The sequence below is a fragment of the Solanum pennellii genome, chromosome 8, assembly GCF_001406875.1.
Source record: "Solanum pennellii chromosome 8, SPENNV200".
Lineage (NCBI taxonomy): Eukaryota > Viridiplantae > Streptophyta > Magnoliopsida > Solanales > Solanaceae > Solanum > Solanum pennellii.
In genome coordinates, this window is record NC_028644.1 from 12,494,135 (window position 1) to 12,517,014 (window position 22,880).

The following is a 22,880-nucleotide window of genomic DNA, read 5'->3' on the forward strand; positions in this document are numbered from 1 at the left end:
AGAAATGCATCATTGGATGTGCTCGATATTGCATGTGCCTGAATAAATGCATCATCGCATTGTGCCCGAGACTGCATTGTGCCCGAAGTTTGCATAAGCCCAAGATTGCATCGTGCTCGAAGTTTACATGTTCCCGAATCAAATCAAGTCATAAGTATCAACAGATGTCAAAAACAGATACGCTCTCTTTACTCATAACTTATATACCAAAGGCGTCATTCTCCAAAGGCATCATCTTTCATGGCCTGCGGACTTCATGTCATGGCCTGAGGACTTATTTTATGCATATCATGTTCCTAAGGCGTCATAGTCTAAAGGCATCATCCTCATGGCCCGCGGACATCATATCATGGCCTAAAGGTTTAATTTCTGTCTATCATGATCCGAAGGTGTCATAGTCTAAAGGCCTCATTTTCATGGCCTACAGACAACATTTTCATTACCTGAGGATACACTTTGCATATCATGGCTCTAGACATCATAGCCTAAGACGTCATTTTTCTTCATGATGTTAAGGCAAACATTCATGGTCAACATGGGAATTGAATCATGTTTACATTTACCGCTTATTTTGATATATATGTTGTAATTACTCTATTTAAGTTACAGATGTGCAGATTAAAGACAAAGTCGCCTTCTGAACGGCTGTTCACTTTCTTGCACACAAAGGCTCCAACAAATTCTTGACTACTCGCATCGCTACTCAACTACCATTAAGATATCATAGGATTCAACTCGCCCATGTGACTTACTGTCTCTTCATCTAGGCTCGTCCGCCTTACAATGCGACATCTAGGTTCGTCCGCCTTACAATGCGACATCTAGGCTCGTCCGCCTTACAATGTGACATCTAGGCTCGTCAACCTTACAATGTGACATCTAGGCTCGTCCGCCTTACAATAGGACATTTAGGCTCGTCCGCCTTAAAACGACATTTAGGTTTGTCCATCTTATAGGACATTTAGGCCGTCCACCTTAAAGGGACATTTAGGCTTGTCCGCCTCATAGGACATTTATTCGTCCGCTTTATATGATATTTAGGCCGTCTGCCTTAAAATGACAATTAGGCTCGTCCGCCTTAAAAGGACGTTTAGACTCTCCTAACAACCAGAGATTTTTCTTATATTATTATATCTTTATACTATCAAATCTATTGGAGTTTGACGTTATTCTTAAAAGATGGGCCAAAGACTATCAAGGCTTGCACTACGTCTCAAAAGAGATACGCGTTTATCACCTTTTGTCATTTATTTAGAACTAATATTTTATTATTATTGGTCATACTTTATCAAGCTAACATTTTATCTAGAATTTGCAGATATGATCGATCGCCCTTGATTACAGTTATCATGCTATCATCTATCAACGAAGACCCTATCAGTTCTTTGCTACTCATATCCCGAACCTCGCTCTAAGGCTGATAGCCTTACTCTATCATGCTCTTCTCGCTTCTCTGTCATGCTCTTTTAGCCTCTCAATCACTCCCTTCTCGCTACTCTAATCTTATCCATTCAAGCCGATATCGTGCCTTCCGAATATCTTACGGCTCTTTCAACTTTTAAGAGTTTCATTTGTTCTTGAATATCGAACTACACACGACCTGATTCTCGTATAACCAGAGATAAGTAGGCGACTTAAAACCAAAGTCTCGGTCGTACCCTTTTCAACTCTATATCGTTTCAATTGATCCAACTGACATCACTCGTCGGTCGGACAAAATCGGCTACTAAGTCAACGTTGGTTGCCTGACAATTCATTCTTCATTCTCAATCAACCAAGGAGCAGCTGTTGACACCCAATTTTGACCGACCTTTGACCATTTTTAGGAATACTATTCGATTAAATATATATTTTAAATTTTAGAATTTTTAGTCGACTTTTCTTGAAAATTATATATTTTATTATGTTTTACTTTATAAAATTATCGTAAATATTACTAAAACATTTTAAAATTATTAATGAATTTCAAATGTTTTAAAATTTGAATGATTTTCAATTATAAAAAAAATATTTAACATATGTAGTATTTTAAGTAAATAGTAATTCCTACACTTTCCTTAAAATTATTTAAATTCTAGCCTATTCTATTATAATTTCTTTCAATTCTAGCTACTCTAATTAAATTTTTGTTACAATCATAGCCCCTCTTTCATATCAATTCTAGCCATTTTAATTGCAATTGTAGCCACTCCATATTCAATCCAATCTGATTCAATACATCTCATCTCTTAATCTCAGCCATCTATTTTATTAATCGAATCATAGCCCTTCATCTCTTATTAAACCAACGGTTGTGATTAAATCTCCCATTCTCTTTCTTCAGCACCAAAAGACCCTAAAGCGTAAAATTTTAACTCATTCTATTCCTCATTTTTTTTCTTCCCCCTCTCTCCTCCCTCGCCTCTCCATGCAGCCACCAGCCACCCACTCTCTCTTCTCCATTCGCTCCGGCGAGAGAAGCCACCAGCAACTGCCCCTCTCCCGCCTCTCATTCCTCCTTCATTTCTTCTTCTCTTCTTCTTTCTCCCTCTCTTCCCTCTTCTTCTCCCTCTCCCGTTGTTCCTCCTCCCTCTCTCCGTCTTTCTCCCTTTCTCGTCTCCTCCCCTCCTTCGTCCCTCTTGTCCCTTCCCGTCTCTTCTCTTTCCCTTCTTCTTTCCCTTTCTCTTATCTTTTTTCTGCAGGTACTAGCGCCCTCACCAGCCGGCAGCCACAACGAGCAGCCGTGCGTGCAGGCAGTAACTCGAGAACCAGCAAACACCAGCAACAACAGAGAGCAGCTCCGATGATCAGAACCTCCAGCGACTCCGGCCAGCAAACACAAGCAGCAACTCTTAGCGAGGTGAACAATCAACAGCCAGACGAGGACCACCGGAACCAGCAGCAAGCTCCGGCGGAGCATCTATTTGTCAAGAATTTCGAGTTATTAAAAACGATTCTTAACAGATCCGTCCGGTTAGTTTTATCTTTTAAAATTCTTGATTAATGGTCAGATTATCTCTTCTTGTACATGTTTTAGGCGGATTTGTATGAATTCGTTCATTTGTTTTAGCATTATTTAAGTAGGATTATGATTTTGATCCAATCTTTTTTCAAGATTAGTTTCTCCACATGGCTGCCTTCTGTGAATATGTTGGTCTTAATTTCTTGTGGCTGACTTTTGCATATGATTCGATGAAATTGGGCAATAATTGAGTAATTTGCCAAAAAATTTGCATTGATTATTTCTATCGTTTAATCCAAATCACCTTATTATTTTTATAATTGATTATTTGCTTTGCTATAGGAATCTGTTACCTGTTATTTCAATAAATTAAGGTAGATGTCCCAGAAATAAGTATTTGAAGTGTAAGTTGATCATTAACATTGCGTAAATATTTCTTTCCTTACCTGCTTTTATGTTTCAATAATTTACTATCATTAATTATTTATTTGATTGTGTTAAATAAATTGAAGTAGATTTTTTACTTTTTTTATTTTTGGTAATATTATAAATTATTATGGTAAAATATTTTATTGATTTGGTAATGTTTTATCTAAGGAAAATCTATATTATTCTATTAATTTATTCTTACTTGTTTATATTTGGTAATGAAATATTTTATAACTTTATAATTTGGTCCTCTTTTATAACAAGGAAAACAGTACATTTAATTGATTCCTTTAAATATATCTTTTCCTTATTTTGTTTCCCCTCTTAACTATATAAATAAGACCCCCTCCCTCCATTATTTCATCAACTCACACACATCTTTCAAAACAAGCTCTCTCATAAACTCATACACTCATTCACTCTCAATCAAAAGTTCTCTCATGACTTTTCCTTCTCTCGTTGCTCTCTTGCTACTCTAACAATACATTAAGATCCTGGTAAACATTCAAGTGTTCTTCTTCGCTACTTTGCTATTTTGCTTTTGTTCGAGTAAAGGTTGGATCAACTTGTTTTCATTGCTACCATTCCTAATCTCTTTAACCGGTTAGTATTCGGAATTAGCATTTACATTATTTTTTGTATTCGTACATTTGTGTTAGCTCATTGTTCTATTCCTTTGTTATGTATAAGTTGTTAAACAATTGCATATTGTCTCACCTTGACTAATAAATGTGATTACTTGTGTAGTTATTTGATTGCTTTGACAGGTTTCAAACTTGAAGTTCAAGTTGAAGATTAGCCATGAAGAAAATTTATTTGTCTATTTGAATCTTTTTTTTTTCTTATATTATTTATTTTAATGTTGTAACATTTGTATAATTCTAAAGCTCTCATATATAAATTTATTTGGGGGATCGTCTAAGGGAAGGGGGATTTACATGCTCTACTTGTTCATTGTATTTTTTTTAAAAGTTAGAAATCATGCCTGTAGGTTTATCTTTAACCACCTATAATTATTGTTTGTAGGTGTTAAAATCTAACCAATTTTCAATATGCTTGACGCATTTGTTAATAAGTTTTAAAAAAATAACTACATTCCATTAATTTTTGAATGTTAAGATCAAATCATAATAATTTAGCAGGCTGATTAAGTTTTTTGAAAATGTTATAACTTTTTAGCATTGTCTTGTCACGTAGAAACCATGCCTAAGAATTAAATTTTTCATATCATTTAGATTTACAAAATCATGCATATATGTGTTACTCCGTTTTTTTTTGAACACCTAGAAATCATGTCTATAGGCTTGTAAATAAACATTTAGCATATCCATAATAAAAATAAAATTTGTTGTGCATATTTGTGCCCTCCCTCTAAAATTAGTTAATATTATTTAATTAGTAATCTTATTTTTCCTCTTGAAGATTTCCGCATTTATGATGCAATATGTAGTTTTCTTAAAATAATAGTGATAATAAAACATTTCATGCATTTAACAAACTACTTGGCTTTTGAATATTTCATAGCAAAATCTTTGCATTTAATAAATTTACTACATTAATGTTTTACTAGTTTTCTTTCTTACAATGTTTTGCAACATTTTTCTAGGTCATTATTCAATCCTCCTTTAAAACTTTGGATTGATTATGACATTGTTTATTTTGAAAATAAATTATAAGCACTATCTCCTAACCTATCGTTAGTGGGAAAGTCAAAGGAACTACGAGGTCTAGTTCCAATTTTTAAACCGACGCGTCCCCTGAAGTACCACCTACCCTTGAATTTCAAAAGGAATTATGTGTATTTATATTTAAATATTTATGTGCCTATATGCAAACTAAATCTTTGAAATCTTTTTCAAAAATATAAACTATTGTTTTTTTTAAGACCGACCTCAAATCAAAATTGTTTCTATGGTGGAGGAGCGCGATCAACAATATCGTGGCATCATCTCTATAAAGAAATAAACATTTTTTAAAATAAAAATTCCTATTAAAAACTTGCTCAATTTTCAAAACTTTACTTTCGCACATATTAATTGCTTAATATTTGCCAAATTATTTATATCATAGTCTCGTATGTTAAAATAAATAAAAAATAAATCTGATTGTTTATTTATTGCTATCACCTAGCCTTGCATGTTTAAATTAATAAAATAAAAATAGGCCTAATTGTTTATATTTGTTATCACTTAGAAAGCTTAAATAAATTAATAAATGAAGTGACCTTAATTGCTACTTGTAACCCCCACATAGATTGCATGAGATACGGTCGGGACCCACAGTTGTGGACCTCGAGGGATGCCTAACACCTTCCCCTCGAGGTTATTTAAACCCTTACCCTGATCTCTGGCTCGTTGACCTTAGCTAGACTTAGTTAGGTTAGATAGGTGCCCTAACGCGCCTTAATTCGTTAGGCGGTGACTCCAAACTCAAAATCGCAAAAGAGTTGTTAGGTCGTGCGAAAAATCCGTTTTCTTTGAAAATGGGGCGCGACAATCATGTATTTCTTTCTCAATTAAGATGAATATCTAACCTTAAGGAGTAAAGAGATGACGGTAGCGGGACTTCATGTCTGCTTCATCCTCCCATGTTGCACCCTCAACAAGATGGTTCATCCATAGATCTTTTATAGAGGCAACCTCCTTGTTTCTCAACTTTTTTACTTGCCGATCTAGGATCTCAACTGGAACCTCTTCATAGAAGAGGTTCTTATCAACCCTTAAACCTTCAATAGGTAGAATAGCCACTGGTTCACCTATGTATATCTTGAGCATAGACACATGAATCAACAGATGGACTAAATCTAGTTCAAGAGGTAGTTTCAACTCATAGGCAACCGTTCCAATTCGTTGTAAAACCTCATAGCGACGAACATACCGGGGACTTAACTTCCCTTTCTTACCAATCCTCATAACCCGATTCATAGGTGAAATCTTCAAGTTTACTTGAGCACCTATTCCAAACTCAACATCTCTTCTTCTATTATCGGCATAAGATTTTTGCCGACTATAGGTTGTCTTTAATTGATATCTTATGATTCGAACCTTCTCTATATCTTCATAGATAATCTATGGACAAAGGATTGAGGACTCAACAACCATAAACCATCCAACCGGAGATCTACACCTTCTATCATAAAGAGCTTCAAAAGGTGCCATGGAGATGCTCGAATGATAGCTATTATTGTAAGAGAACTCGATCAAAGATAAGTGATCATGCCAACTTTCTTTGAATTAAATGACACATGCTCTTTTAATGTATTCAAGGGTCTGAATGGTACGTTCCGCTTGACCATCTATTTGAGGATGAAAAGCGGTACTAGGTTTCACTTGCGTACCTAAACCCTTTTTAAAAGCCTTCAAAAAACGAGAAGTGAATTGGGAACCTCTATCTGAAATGATGGACAAAGGAATCCCATGCACACTTACAATCTCATTAATGTAGATCTTTGCATAATCTTCATCCTATTAAGTGGACTTAACAGGAATAAAGTGGGCAGATTCGGTCAACATATCCAGAACAACCCATATAGAATCATTTTGCTTTTTGGTTTGACGAAACCCAGAAACAGAGTCCATATTGATGGCTTCCCACTTCCATGTAGGACCATCCATGATTTGGGTTAAACCACCAAGTTTCACATGCTCAGCTTTAAGTTGTTTGCAGTTTGGACATTAGCAACAAAATCTGCTATGTCCCTCTTCAAACCATCCCACCAATAGACCTCCCTAAGATCATGCTACATTTTTCTGGCACACGGAGTTATTGAATAGCGAGAACCATCGGCTTCTTCCAGAATCTGTTTTCTCAAATCCTCAACATCGGGTTCACATAATCTCCCTTGGTACCTAAGAACACAATCCCCCCTTGGTAGAGTTACTCATTGAGCTTACTATGTACCGATTCCTTCAACTCCATCAATGAAGGATCACAGTGTTGCTTAGATTTAACCTCCACCACTAATAATGAGTCGGAGTTATGATGGACCATGAAACTACCATTTGGAGAATCTTTTAAATGCACACCTAAGCGAGCCAACCTAGGAAAATGTTTCATAAGTTCTTTCTTCCTCTTATCCAAATGATACACACTACCCAAAGTCATTTGACTCAAAGCATCCGCAACCACATTCACCTTTCCCTGGTTGTAAAGGACACTCATGTCACAATCCTTCACAATTCTAACCATCTTATCTGTCGGAGATTTAACTCCTTTTGTGTAAACACATATTGAAGACTTTTATGGTCAGGAAACACATCATCATGCACAAATTACAAGTTATGTCTTCATAATTTTAAGGCAAAAACTACAGTGGCTAACTCAAGATCATGAGTTGGGTAATTCTTCTTATGAACTTTGAGTGGCGTACACGAACAAACAATCACCTTTCCATGTTGCATGAGGACACATCCAAAGAAGCATCATAATACACTACAAAGTCTTCAATGCCCTCCAATATGGTAAAAACCAAAGCAGAGGTAAGCTTAACTTTCAACTCATGAAAACCTTTCTCACAAGCTTCCAACAACTAAGACTTCACCTTCTTTTGGGTCAAAGTTGTCAAAGAAGAAGAAATGGATGAAAATCCATCAAAAAATCTTCTATAATAGCAGGATAGACCCAAGAAATTCCTTATGTTTGTGACAGTCAAAGGTCAAGGCCATTTCTGACCGCATCCATCTTCTTCGAATCAACCTCTACACAATCACCGCAGATGATATGGACAATAAAAGCAACCGACCTGAACCAAAATTCACACTTGCTAAATTTGGCATAAACTTTGTTTTCTTTGAGGATTTGAGAGGCTATTCTCAAGTGACCTTCATGCAGATCTTCATTCTTGGAGTAAATAAAAATCTTATCAATGAACACAATCACAAACAAGTTTAGGTAATCTCGGAAAAATCTATTAATTAGGTCCATGAACGTCGTCAAGGCATTCGTTAACCTAAAAGATATAACTAGGAAATCATAAAGGCCATATCTAGTACAGAAAGCTGTTTTGGGAATGTGTTCACCACTCATCCTAAATTGGTGATATCCTGACTATAAGTCAATCTTGGAAAAGTAACTAGCTCCTTGGAGATGATCAAATAGATCATCAATCTTAGGGAGAGCATACTTGTTCTTTATGGTGACCTTATTGAGTTAGCGATAATCAATGTACATTCTAAGGGACTCATCCTTATTTTTAACAAAAAATACAAGAACACCCCATGGAGATATACTAGGTTGGATGAAACCCTTGTCTAGTAATTATTTGAGATGGAGCTTCAACTCTTTGAATTCCGCCGGAGACTTCCTATATGGAGGGATTGAAATGGTATTCGTATCCGGCAACAAATCAATGGCAAAATCAATTTCCTATTCAGGAGGAACTCCTGGAAGGTCATTAAGAAAAAGCTCTGGGAATTCTCTCACTACATGGACTGCCATAATAAAAGGAGTTCCACATTCTAGGTGCTTAACACTCACCAAACGATATAGAAAACCCTTGTCTATCATATTACAAGCATTGAAACAAGAAATGATTTGACCCCTTGGCATAGAATTTCCCCCTTTCCACTAAAGAATAGGTTCACTATTGGATTGAAATTTCACTACCCTTGTTCTAGAATCAATGGAAGAAAAACAATTATGAAGACAATCCACACCCAAGATGATATCAAAATCAAACATGTCAATTTCTATCAAATCATCAAGAGTAACTCTAATGGGAAGCATTACATGACATTCCTTATACACTCTTTTTGCAACTACAGACTCACCTATTGGGGTACAAACCGAAAAGGGTTCAATCAAAACATTGAGAGGTACATCAAACATCCTAGCTACCAAAGGTGTAACAAAAGAAAGAGTAGCACATGGATCAAGCAATACATAGATATTAACAGGGAATACTTGTAACATACCTGTTACAACGTCAGGAGAGCTTTCTTGTTCACCCCTAGTCTTGAGTGCATAGAAGCGGTTCCTTTTTGGAGCTTCAGAACTGGGACCGCTTAGTTGAGCTTGACTATTCCCTTTTCCTTGGCTTCGCTCGTTAAGACAATCTTTCACCATACAGCCACCGTTGCCACAACTATAAAAACTATTAGTCCTAAGAAGACATTCACACATAAGTTTCTTACCACACTTACAACAAGTTGGTCTCCCCTTTGAAGGATCAAGATTTCTCCCCTTTTGAGGTTTAGGATTTGAACGTCTATCATTGTGATTATTGGAGAAATTAGAAGGAACTTGGTTTGATAAACTTTTATTAAACTTAGGCTTGTGTTGAATATCAAGCCTACTCTTAGAAGAATCACTTTCAAACGACTTTCCCTCTTATCTTCCCTTTTGCTCTTCCTTAGATGAATTTCCTCAAGCTGCTGAGCATGAACCATCAACATAGAAATATCCATATTGTCATGAAGCATTGCTGCACGACATTCTTTTTCAAGATCTTTGGACATACCTATTACAAAATGTCTCATTTCATCCCTATCATTAGAAACCAAGGAAGAAGCATATTTGGAAAGCTTAATGAATTTAATGGAGTATTCCATAACACTCATACCTCCTTGACGATGTTTGATGAGATCCTCTACCCTAGCTTCTCTTTGTTCACTTGAAAAAAATCTGTCAACAAAGGACTTTTTGATGATCTCCTAAGTCACAGGACCATCTCCTAATGTCCGTTATCCTTCCACTATTTATACCATGTCTAAGCCATGTCCTTGAGTGCATGGGCAACAAGTTTAGCCTTCTCAATAGTACTCACCCCTTAGAAAGCAAAATCTTGTAAGCCTCATCAAGGAAGTCATAGGGGTCTTCATCAACCTTAGGTCTTAAAAACATAGGGGGATGCATCCTCATAAAGTCTCTCAAACGGCTAGCCATAGTACTAGCATATTAGTTCTCTCGAGGTGCAACCTCCATGTTAGCTTGAGCTGTGATGTCGTGAGGTTGGGTGGTGATGGCTTGGGCCATTTGGGACAGGGATGTCGTCACCTCACCATCTTTCATAGCCAGAGGATTCACTAGAACTTGATAATTTTCCGAAGGTTGCACTTAAGGAGCAATTCGATTGCCTTGGGGTGTAGCTCCCGCCTTCGGAATCCCTTCGCCTACTCTTCTCGCAGTTGTCCTAATTGTGTTCATCGCCTATAACAACAAGAAAGGGATTATATTCTAAAAGACACTTAGTGTAAAAACTGTAAAGGCACGACATAGGAGTATCAAGAAATGAGAAGTTTCCTAGTCATCACATATCCTCTCATCCATAATTGTGGCACACTTCACAACCATGAATAGGACACTACGTAACGTGGTTTAATGAGACATTGATCCTATGTATATTTAACGTCATGCTCTAATACCAAGTTGTTCACAATTAGAGCGTATACCCTAGATAACACCTGTGTCGTGGACCTCTCAGAGGACTCAATCCCTTTGCATTTGTCATAACATGTGATCAGTAAAAATTGCAGAAATGACTACTTTTACATTCTACATAAAGTATACTTAGGCTTCATACTTATCATTCATAAACCATATGATATTCTAAGAAATTTTATAACATATATAAAACCATATAAAGAGTTAAAATATGGATTTAGGCTATACATAGTCAATATGTTTATAGGCCTTAATACAAAAGAATCCAAAAAAACATGATGGAAATAGGCTATTCCTAATATCTACTAAAGTCTTTATGAGCTGGAATATAATTTATAGATTTCATAAAATGAGGATCTACCAGGACTTGATAAAGAGTTTTCAAGCTTCTCCATATCGACCTCCTTAAACTTCAATGGGCGAAAACTACAGTTGTAGTAATATAAAGTTATGGGTTTAGTACGCCACATGTACTAAGTATGGGTATATGCACATAGAACTTAAGGACATTTATGAAAAAGGATCATTTATCATATCTTTAGACAACTTGATATGTCATGTGAACGTCTTTAATGCACATACCACAGAACATACACAACTAAAGGATTCCATCAACATACAGCATGATCATAAATAAAAACATATTATCATAGTCATGTTAACTTTTCATATTCAATAGATCATATAATATAACATATAAACACAAACCAATGATCCCATCCCCAACCTACATGTACAATGGTAATGTGAAGCCTCATAACCCCACATAACCAAGTAGATAAGATAGGAGAACACAGGTAAACACTACACCATTTTCGGCCTACAGCAACACCACGTAAGTATATCCTAAACTAGCAAAAAGTGTGGCCTTTGATAAAAGGCTACACTTTTGGACATTCAGCAACACTTTTTAGGGGCTGCCCAAAAGAAGCGTAACCTTTGACATTAGGCAACACTTTTTAAATGTTGCCATCTTTGGCAACACTTATAAAGTGTAGCCAAATAGGTATAAGGGTACGCTTTGAAGACGTGCATTAGCAACACCTATTTTTTGTTAGACTACACTTAACAGCGTTGCCTTTTCAGGTTTATTGGTCACACTTAAAAAGTGTTGCCTTTTATTGGTCATCTATTGCAACATTTATATAGTGTAACTTTATATCTCATCTATAGAAACACTTATAAAGTGTAGCCAAATAGGTATAAGGGTACGCTTTGAAGACGTGCATTAGCAACACCTATTTTTTGTTAGACTACACTTAACAGCGTTGCCTTTTCAGGTTTATTGGTCACACTTAAAAAGTGTTGCCTTTTATTGGTCATCTATTGCAACATTTATATAGTGTAACTTTATATCTCATCTATTGCAACACTTATAAGGTGTTACTTTATATGTCAGCTATAGCAACACTTATAAATTGTTACTTTATATCTCATCTATAGAAACACTTATAAAGTGTTGATTCTATATCTCATCTGGAGCAACACTTACAAAGTGCAACTTTATATCTACCTAAAGCAACACTTACAAAGTGTAACTTCAACATTTATAAGCCTACATGTAGCACAAATATATATAAATATATTTACATACATAGAAGTGACCAAAAAAAATGAACTAATTAATCATTAAATTGAAGCTAAATATTTCAAATAAACTTCGAGAAATATTTCATGTACAACCAAAACATAGAAAGTGATTGCTTAAAGATCTCTAATATCAACAAGTTCCAAAAACCCAAAAGTGTCATTCAAACGTATATGAGAACAATACAAAAATTTCTTCATCTTTTGCCACAATGGATCGAGTTTACTTCTGGCCAAATTCAAATTCAATTACCTGCATTTTCCTACACATTTAAAATAAAATTATAAGTTTGTGCAATAATTGTGGAAGTGCATAATCAGAGAGAATTCACTGTAAGATAACCAATCAAAATCTAAATACAATTTTCAATGTAAAAATTACACATTATAAGGACTACAACATTTGTGCAGTCTTCTGTTGTTGGCTCTCAAAAATTAAACTTCAAAAGTTTAATTTGTGCAGTCTTCTGTTGTAAACTTCAATGTAAAAATTACACACAAGTAGTTCAAACAAACCAGTGATGACCACTGGAAACAAGGTTCATAACATAGTTTAGAAGTGTCCACAAAAATCAATACATAACAACATGACATGATATTTACAAAGAACTGCAGCATAGTGCAGCTGCTGAAGGAAGATGGGAAAGTCTGACTAAGTGTGGGGTTACGGAGTCCAAGATGGTCCGTCGTGACTGTGACGGTCCGTCGTGCAGGTTCGTCATGAAGTTCAGAGAAGTAATCCAAGTACCCATATTCCAAGAGTTTAAGTGTTTTGGAACGAAGACCCTCGACGGACCGTCGTGTCTGTGACGGTCCGTAGGTGGCAGCGTAGTGCAGCTGCTGAAGGAAGATGGGGAAGTCTAAATGTGGGGTTACGGAGTCCACGACGGTTCGTCGAGTCTATGATGGTCCGTTCTGCAGGTTCGTCATGAAGTTCAGAGAAGTAATCTCAGTAATCCCAGTACCCATATTCCAAGAGAAGTAATCTCTAGGGCAAGGTTCATCATCAGACAGTGAACAAAAAAAACAAAAACAAAAAATACAGACAAGAGAAATTTTTAGTAAGAAGACAAGGAATGATATAAAAAGACACAAACAAAATCTTGAACAAGGTAAAGATTTAACAGACAGTGAACAAAAAATAGAGGACCAAGCTGCAAGAAAATCTCGTGCAGATTTTCCTCTTAAACATAATAAATCTACCCACAAGATCTTCTATTAATGGTCAAGCTCTAGATGGTTTCTCTACCCTACAAAGGTAAAGGTTTGCAAACCATTAAACTCTATACTAATAACAATAGTATTATAATTGTCTAGCATGTAGACATTTTAATCACAGGCTGCAGCACATTAATGCTAACAGCCACAACCACCTAGCTAACAGACACCAATATTAATAAAATAGCAATAGCTTCATAAAGGTACAGACAGACCATTAAAAGACCAGCTACAATATCCTTTACAATGAGCTGGATTCAGAAGCTAAAGGTAGAACATAGTGTCATCATTTTTTAATTGAACACCATTGGCATCTGCCATAAAACATAATGTGTTAGCCATAGACTCCTCAATTGCACAATACTAAAAGAACAGTTATTCAACTAACGATTCGAATGCTTAAACCAAAAACTAAAACATTCTTAATAGTTATATATTGGTGGACTAAACTTAGACAAGAAAGAATAAGTTTTGAATTTCATTACCAAGAACACCAACTAAACTAGAAGAAAAACAATATTTACACTATTAAAAGAGAATTTGAAATACAAAATACCTTTTGAAGAACCGAATCTTGAGCTGATCCCGAAGAAAATGGAAGATTTGTGCCTCTTACAGCTTGTGCACTACTTGCATCAATAGGTGAAGCAAGGTTAGATCCAACACACCCTGGTATATCTTGAAAATTCAATCCAGGGTTGTTTTGCAGCAAATGAGTGAACAAATGTCGCATTTCTTCTCTCAATTCTTCCTTTAGTGAAGTGATTTCATCGGCATGCTTTTGTTTTAGATTGTTAATTTCCTCATCTTTATTCAAAGAACTTGTTGTCAATGATCTACCATAGCACCTAACTCGACCAGGCTGCTTCATTCCAAACACTGCCCTAAATGCATCATCAGCTATTTTCCCAGAATTTTGGCGATTTTGAAGTTCAGCCTATTGAATAAAATTGGCATCCATAGTGAATTGTAAGTACTATTTCATTTCCAATCCTATGATAGCGATCAAGCATTAAAACATTATGAAAACTTTTCGTAAAAAATAATTAAACAATGTCGACAAATAATTGATATCTCCTCGAACTTGCACAAGAAGAAGAAGAAGAAGAAGGCATACGTGATTAAAATTTAATGTGGTCAAACTCCCCACAATATAAATGTTACGTCTGAATAAAGTTCACTAATAATCCTCTTTGAAAAACTTACTATTGCAATTTGTGTATCAGCCTGGATTTCCTTTCCCGTCTTGGTACGAGTTGCAATAAATGTTTCAGGCTTTGATGGTTCTTCGTTGTTGTCTTTGGCTGCACGCTACAGATTATATCAAAAGAAATTTTAAAAATTCAGTAAGTTCTTATAAAGTACAAAAAAATGAAAATCAAATTTTGTATGAAATGTCAGCTAAGTATTACCAATGCCACGCGTACTCTAGCAAAATTAAAAGGTCCAATTCGATGCCTTCACTTTGTTTTTTCCTATTTTGAGAATTCATCTCGCATATAGCCTATTGTTAAAAACAAAGAGATAATTGAACTGATATACATAAAAAGAATAGATATGACACAGAATTAGTCGATGAGTGGAAATGCACCATTTTAACCTTACTTGAACAGTTGGGTGTTTCCAATACTCGATCATCTGGCGGAATTGATTATGTGGAATGCCATCAGGACATTTTGCTAGCATATCCTCAAGGGTACTGTTTTTATCAGAAAAATTCTTTTTAATTTTTTGCTTGTGTCGCCTCCAAGCATCACGAAGACCAGTCATCACCCACTTCTTTCCTTCTGACTAGAAGTAGAAATTTGGACTATGCAAAATAAAATATATTTAGTTTCTGTAAGTAAAAAAAATATGAATTCTCAAGAGTGGTTGTTTTTACATTGACGTATTCCCCCATGCGCTTTTTACTATCATTTGGCACCACATGCCAACTAGTGTACATCAAGCTGATGAATCTAGGATTCCTTGCAATTGTTCCTATAAAGTTGCTTAATTGTGACACTATCTTATTAGTTGGTCCCACCGCTTGTCCTTTATCAAATGTCACCTCCTTTCTTTCTTCCAAATTTCTTGCATGAATATCCTTACATGTTGTATATCCTCGAACTTTTTTTGGTTTCGACATTTCTAGATTGATGTAACAGACATGAAATAAGATATTTCTTTTATAATGAGTTCTAAATCTTAAAAGGTTTAAAACATACCTTTTGTACTACAGTCAATGTCAATTTACTCTTCTTGTTCCACACGATCATCCAATCCTTTGTTATGTTCATCAATAATAGGAGTATGCATAAATTCGATATCACTTGTTGTGTTGTTGTCACGTTTTGTTTCATCATCTTTGTGTATCCCTTGATCTTTTAGAAACTGATCAAGAGTACTAGCTGGTATGACCGGCTTCCTCTTTACCTGTTTGCAATTCGGTAGATCAAGAATATCATGTCGTGCCTCTGTATTACCGAGTGTTGTTCCAGTCGCATGTGCTGAAGCAGTAACATCTTTATTGAATGACGTATGGAACCTAAAATTATTCATAGGAAGTTTAGTTCCATTATCTTGAATGGACTCTTCAAATTGAAATAACCTCTGTTTAGTTTGTCCTTTCCCTGCAATCATACGTGAGGTTCTAAGCTCTTCCCTTGAAGACGATTGAATGACTGATTTGTGCCCAAGCAATTTACTCTTTCCTTGTTGTGGAATGAAATCCTCAAAATTCTTTCTTTTATGTGATATTGGTGCCTGCTCTTTCATAGCTTTATCAATGCGTTCATTTGAAAGTTGTTCTCTCTTAATCCTTAATTTGTTGGCCAATTCAGCACTTGATCGGTATTGCATATCAACATCCAGATTCTTCAACGGACTTTGAGCTTTATTTGGATTCAAACCCTTTTTCTTTAGCATTGTTGATTGATTCATTGATTTGCTTTGTTTAAATCTCTTCAATTTGTTTCCATATAGTAAGTAAACCTAGAAAATAATAAGATTGTTTAAGTGAAAGAAGTAGCACGACAGATTCAAATTGGAATAACTACATGAACAACCAGAAAATATTGATAACATATGAAACAAGATATTTCAAACAACTGCAGACGCGACTGTATGCCATTATTATTGTTCCCTAGTTGAACAAGTTTGTTAGCTATTCGCGTCACATGCCCAATGATTCCAATCCTGGGTGGGGTTCTTCCCTCAACAGAGGCCGTTGGCTGCATCAATTTTATCATAATCCAGACCAAGATTCTTAACCATAGACTTGGTTTTATTGTAAGATTGAGGAATGTTCAACTCGGGCATCGCCTCTTTTAATAACTCTAGAAGAGAAGTGAATGATTCATTGCTCCATCCATGTAAATACTTCAACAAATATAAGCGAAGTGTGAATGATAATTTAGAGAAACCTATACAACCAGAATATAATTCTTGGTTTGCCTCTTCAAGTAAGCTATAGAATTTCTTGGCATCTTCATTTGGACCATCATAAACTCCTCCATCCTGTGCAACATCTCTAAATTGATCATTCAACAACCCATGAATATCATCACACGAGTAATCCATATCATCATCAACATTCAACTTGGTATCCCATTCCCCGTGATTGATCCATCTAGTATAGCCTTTAACAAATCCATGGCATATTAGATGATCATACACTACATTCCTTCGGTTCCAAAGAATATTACAACATTTCGCACATGTACACTGAATTTTCTCTCCTTGAGGATCTCCATAAGAGTAAGCAAAATCTAGAAATGATTCAATGCCATCAATATAATCTTTGCTATACCTTGCTAAATTCATCCAATCCTTGGATGGGATATGTGAACTCCTAGAAGAATATATCAATATTTAGTCTTTCAGCAATAATCATTAACCAGTTAAAAAATAAGTTTTAGAAGTCACGAGTAATCTATCAGAATCATGTGTTATGAGATGATAAAAGTTTCTTACCTAGTCATGAGGCTTTCGCTATGTCAAATCAAACCTTTAATCCTCCACATATGTTTATCAATGTTGATGATACTATAAATGAAAAAATAAGTACAATTAATAGGATATACAAAAATCTGTCCATAGATAAATGCGGAGATTTTGAGCGAAGAAATGCAGAAGAGACCATCTACGGAGCCTGTGACGGTCCATCGTGCTTGTGACGGTACGTAGGTGGCAGCGTAGTGCAGCTGCTGAAGAAAGATGGGGAAGTCTGACTAAGTGCGGGGTTACGGAGACCAGACGGTCCGTCGAGTGTGTGACAGTCCGTCCTGCAGGTTCGTCATGAAGTTCAGAGAAGTAATCCCAGTACCCATATTCCAAGAGTTTAAGTGTTTTGAAACGAAGACCCTCGACGGACCGTCATGCTTGTGATGGTCCGTAGGTGGCAGCGTAGTGCAGCTGCTGAAGGAAGATGGGGAAGTCTAAGTGTGGGGTTACGGAGTCCACGACGGTCCATCGAGTATGTGACGGTCCGTCCTGCATGTTCGTCATGAAGTTCAGAGAAGTAATCCCAGTACCCTTATTCCAAGAGTTTAAGTGTTTTGGAACGAAGACCCTCGACGGAACGTCGTGTCTGTGATGATCCTTCATACTTGCCGTCGGGGGTAATGAAGAGAGAAGAAGTGTGGGACGGCGAAGTCCATGACGGTCCGTCGTGGCCACGACGATCCATCGAAAAACCTCGTTTTTGAGGTTAGACTCTGCATTGTTAGATGCTGGATTATTAGTTAGACTCTGTAATATTATTAGGTTATCTTGAGACTTTTATCATTGAGTGTTGGTGATTTTTGTTGAATAATCAAGCGAACTTTCAGATTTTACTATTTCTCATAGAAGTAAGTTTTAGCGTATCACTCCCTCTCTACCCCTTCTAGAGTTGAAAAATATATCCTATATCGTCTATCTCTAAGACATATGATTCATTTTCTATATAGTGCAACTCAAAATACAAAGAAAGTTTAGCAAATTCATACTACGAGGTGATCCCAAAACAACTAAGAAATGTTCAACTAAAGTTTCTATTGTACACTTGAAAATGCAATAGAGAAACAACAAAATGACTTCTAACACTTCAAGGCATGTAGTCGATAAAAGAAACATTTTACAAGCAAATAGCTACAAGACATAATCAATGTGGTTAACAAAGGAACAAACCAAGCTTAAGGTGAGCACAACTATGAACTCAGGAAGACAAAAAAAACAGTGACATTAAAACAGACAATATGCAGATATGTGATTGGAGGCAACAGCTAGTTGCAGTCTGGTTAGCAGGGATATTCAAGTTGTTGATAATCTCGGAACATAGATTGTTGTCATATGCATTCCTGCAGAGAATTGGTAAACAAAGTCACACACATGTAGCACAGTCATCCATTGAAAATGACCATATTATGCAGACTTGGAATGTAGGAGTACAACTTACATTTTGAGGATACATACTAAAATCAACATCCCACCAACAAGTTTATAAAGTCACAAACAACAGAGCATTTCAGATGCCTATATCATTCCTATGCTACAGAAAGACTGAAAGAGTCATATAATTTATATATTGTTCATGTGTAAAACATTTTGTTCATTTGTGAAATCCGACGGAACAGCTCGTTAACAAAGAATCTGTGATGAAAAGAGAAACTTATCAACAAAAAATATGTGACAAAAATCACTTTCTTCAGCTCTTCGATCTTCAACAAGGAATCTGTAAACAATTTTGATGGAAAACTGTAAAGGAAATCGTATTTTCGTATTTGGGGAAAAAACCGTCTTACACTAATAAAGCTTGGAGCGTAGAATCAGTTGGTCAACATCTGCTCATCTCAGCTCCTCTGATTTTCAGCTCCTCCGATTTTGGAGATTAGAATCGGTTCAGCTCCTCCGATTTTCAACTCTGCTTCAGTCTTCAACTTCCTCTCTTCAGCTCCTCCGATTTTCAGCTTCCACTCTTCGATTTTCAGCTTCCTCTGTTCGATTTTCAGCTTCCTCTCTTCGATTTTCGGCTTCCTCTCTTGAGAAAAGAAATCGTGCGTTCTTGAGCGTAAAAATGGGAGACTAGAAATGTTGGAGACTAGAAATGTTTTAACAATAATTTTTTTGGCCAATAAAAATAATTTTTCCTAATATTTTAAAAATAATTTTTTTGACCAATAAAAATGGGAGGGAGACTAGAAATGTTGGAGGGAATATAATATTTTGGTGAAATTTTTTTTAGGCCACACTTCTAAAGTGTTGTATTTAAAATTATAAAAATAGGACCCTTTTAAAGTGTGGCCATATATATACATAATTGTTGCCATTAATTTCATACTATGACAACACTTAAAAAGTGTAACCTATACCATTAAAGGGTACACTTTACAAGTGTTGCCAATATTATTGTTGCCAGAACATAAAAATTTAGGCTACATTTTAAAAGTGTTCCCAAAAATTTTTAGGCAACACTTTTCAAGCGTTACTCAGATTTAGTCTGGCCATAGGCCTAAAATGGTGTAGTGAAAGCTTTGTTTCATATAACATGTAGCATAATTAATCCTCATTTCATAGCAATATAACCCAACAACATATTGATCACAATGACCAACATCATATAAGTGTAACATCATGTATCATAAACATATAACTTTCATGTTATCATATTACATACGAACAATCTCATAGGACTTCCATTGGAGTCATCTTGTGTAGTGTTAAAGTAGACTCCTCAAGTCACCCTAGTCAACGTTCAGTTACTTTTCCTTAATTTTACATGAGGGAACATACACCATAATAGACATAGACCATGTGAGCTAAATATGGAATCCGGTGTCATAAAACCCCACATAAAAATAAGGTGGTCTACCGGCCAATGTTTAATCTAACATGACATAACTTTCTAGGTGTATCCAATAACTAGTATCCTATTGTGGAAACATAGTTCAAGAACTAGGAGATGTATTAGAGACCCTTAGTTGAACTTTACATTGTAGCCTCAAGCTCATGAGAGTAATTTTGAACCTACTTTCAAACTAGGGAAGGGATACCTCTTATATGTAGTTCATCGGTGCTTAGATTAAATCCCTTTGTTGAATAAACATTAAGTTGTCTTTTTATCATTAACTTATCATAGGTCATAGAATATTAACTCCTTGTATAAATATGATCATGAGTTCTTTAGGATTATATGAGAATATTCTTTCACCTTAACCCTTCATTTGTGAGATTAACATATCATAAATCATCTTGTGGTAAGAATGCAAGAGACTATCATAACCTTGCATTATAATACTCTTATCATGATCTCACAAGTAACTTGTTAATAGTCCATCATATCCACATAGCAACATTTTACATACTTTCACAACATATCATCATGATTTATAGGATAACATAAACATGGTGAAGTAATTACAACTTTAGAAGAATTACCTCTTGCTTCCAAGAACCTTATTCAAGAACTTACGTTCCACTTACAACATTAATAAACATAACATAGTAAAACACTCAATATCATAATCAAGAACAACTCTTAAAATCATATACCAGATCAGTGCATAATTTAGGGTAAAGAATAAGGGTCATTAAGAGTTCATTCTAGTCTTAGTTCCAATTAATATTGTTCAATAGTAGAAACAATCATACGAAAACAATGTGTAGATAAAAACATGCTTCACACGAATTTCAAAAATAAATACCAACATACTCATCAAATCATGTACAATATACCATGGAAAACACTTATTTTTATTTGAAAATCATAAATATAGGGTTAGGAAGAAAATCTGTTTCATAGAGATCAATTGACACCTCGTCAGTCCATCAACGCCCCTTCGATTTGAGACGTAGGTTTACACTTAGCCTTATGATGCATCGTTGTCTAGTCGATGCCCGGTCGATGTTGTCTGTCGATGGTTGCCTACGACTTTAAACAGACCCTACATGATCTATTTTAATATTTTTTGCTGTATTTAAGGGATAAAAACGTGATCAACCCATTCCAAATCCCATTCACAAAATAGATTTTCCCTCCAAAAATATCCTCTCTAGAAACCACCATTGAAGGTGGGTTAAAGCTCATCTTGTAGATTTGATCCCCATGGGTTCCTCACATACTTTTAGTGGGATAATCATCTAATAAAGGTATGGTTATACTTCATACCTAGTTAATCTTTCATTTAGAGAGACCTCTTCAAAGTTTTCAAACAAGTTTCGTGATCAAATCTCTTCTCCTTAAAGCTAGCCATCGGTTCTTTTTAAAAACGTTTTAATGTCTTAATCATGATGAATTGATGTTAATATATTGGTTTGAATGTGAATTTTAATACAATTGCATTGTGGACCCATGTCTTTTCCCAAACTTGATTTAGCCCTTGGATGAGCATTATGATTGTGACTTATTATTGATTGAATTGAGATTCTATTACGTAGAATTGCTTATATCAACTACATAGAATGTGTATCGATGGTGAATTGTTGATGAGTTTATTTAACATGAAGGTTTGAAGGTTTAAACAAAGCTAGCTTAGATCTATATGTGTTCACTTTAATATTGCCTTAATAATGTATAAATCTGGAATTCAATTATGCTAAACTGCTTGTTAAGTACTGCCTATGTTGTATTTAAATTATCAATTATAAGTAATGGATCCAATGTCGATTAATGATTTTGATAATATTTATTTATGTACTACTATCTTCTATAAGTAGCTAATGAAGTTCTATGTATCTCAACTCCATAGTAATTAGTTCATGATCTTGTATAGGGTTAATTGGAATTTAGCTACTGCTTATATTATATTATAATAATTAATTATATTTTTTTATTACATGTGGATTGATGCTTGAAGACTTGATCAATAATTCCTCTCTATTGTAATTCTATTTTGCTCACTGTAATATCGATTTCTTAGTAATTGTAGTAGGATTTCGTATGAGTTATGCTCTGTTTAACTACTGTCTTATATGTGCATTATTGAGTAATTGTGATTATGACAAATTTATAATCAAAGGGAGAAAAAATTTGTATGAGGTCAACTTCCCTTCACAGTTTATATATTGATGATGTAGTTGACCCAATATGGCCTAAATTTGTCATGATTATTTCATGATTTCGATTATGTTAGTATACCTTTAGATACTGTCCTGTTCTTTAGTTGTTGATGAAAGAATAGTAATGGTCAATAATTAACAAAGGCTAAATGGTTGGAAAGAATTGCTCTATGCTTCTACTTTTGTACTTTTTTATATTATTATAGAGGATGAAGCCTTGTATGACATTGCTTGGTATGGTCCACTTATGGTGGATGTGTTTACTTTATTGCCTATATATATATATATATATATATATATATATATA

General features: G+C 35.3%; 1 protein-coding gene across 1 annotated transcript; it reads right to left on the reverse strand.

Annotated features, from left to right (window-relative positions):
- Positions 1-10,423: 10,423 nt before the first annotated feature.
- On the reverse strand, positions 10,424-15,683 carry LOC107027491. Its single transcript, XM_015228649.1, has 5 exons — positions 15,438-15,683; positions 15,161-15,346; positions 14,762-14,866; positions 14,112-14,492; positions 10,424-10,516 (listed from the first exon to the last, which is right to left on the reverse strand). Exons 1-5 carry the CDS (start codon positions 15,681-15,683, stop codon positions 10,424-10,426), a joined length of 1,011 nt encoding a protein of 336 aa, XP_015084135.1.
- Between the last annotated feature and the right edge of the window lie 7,197 nt (positions 15,684-22,880).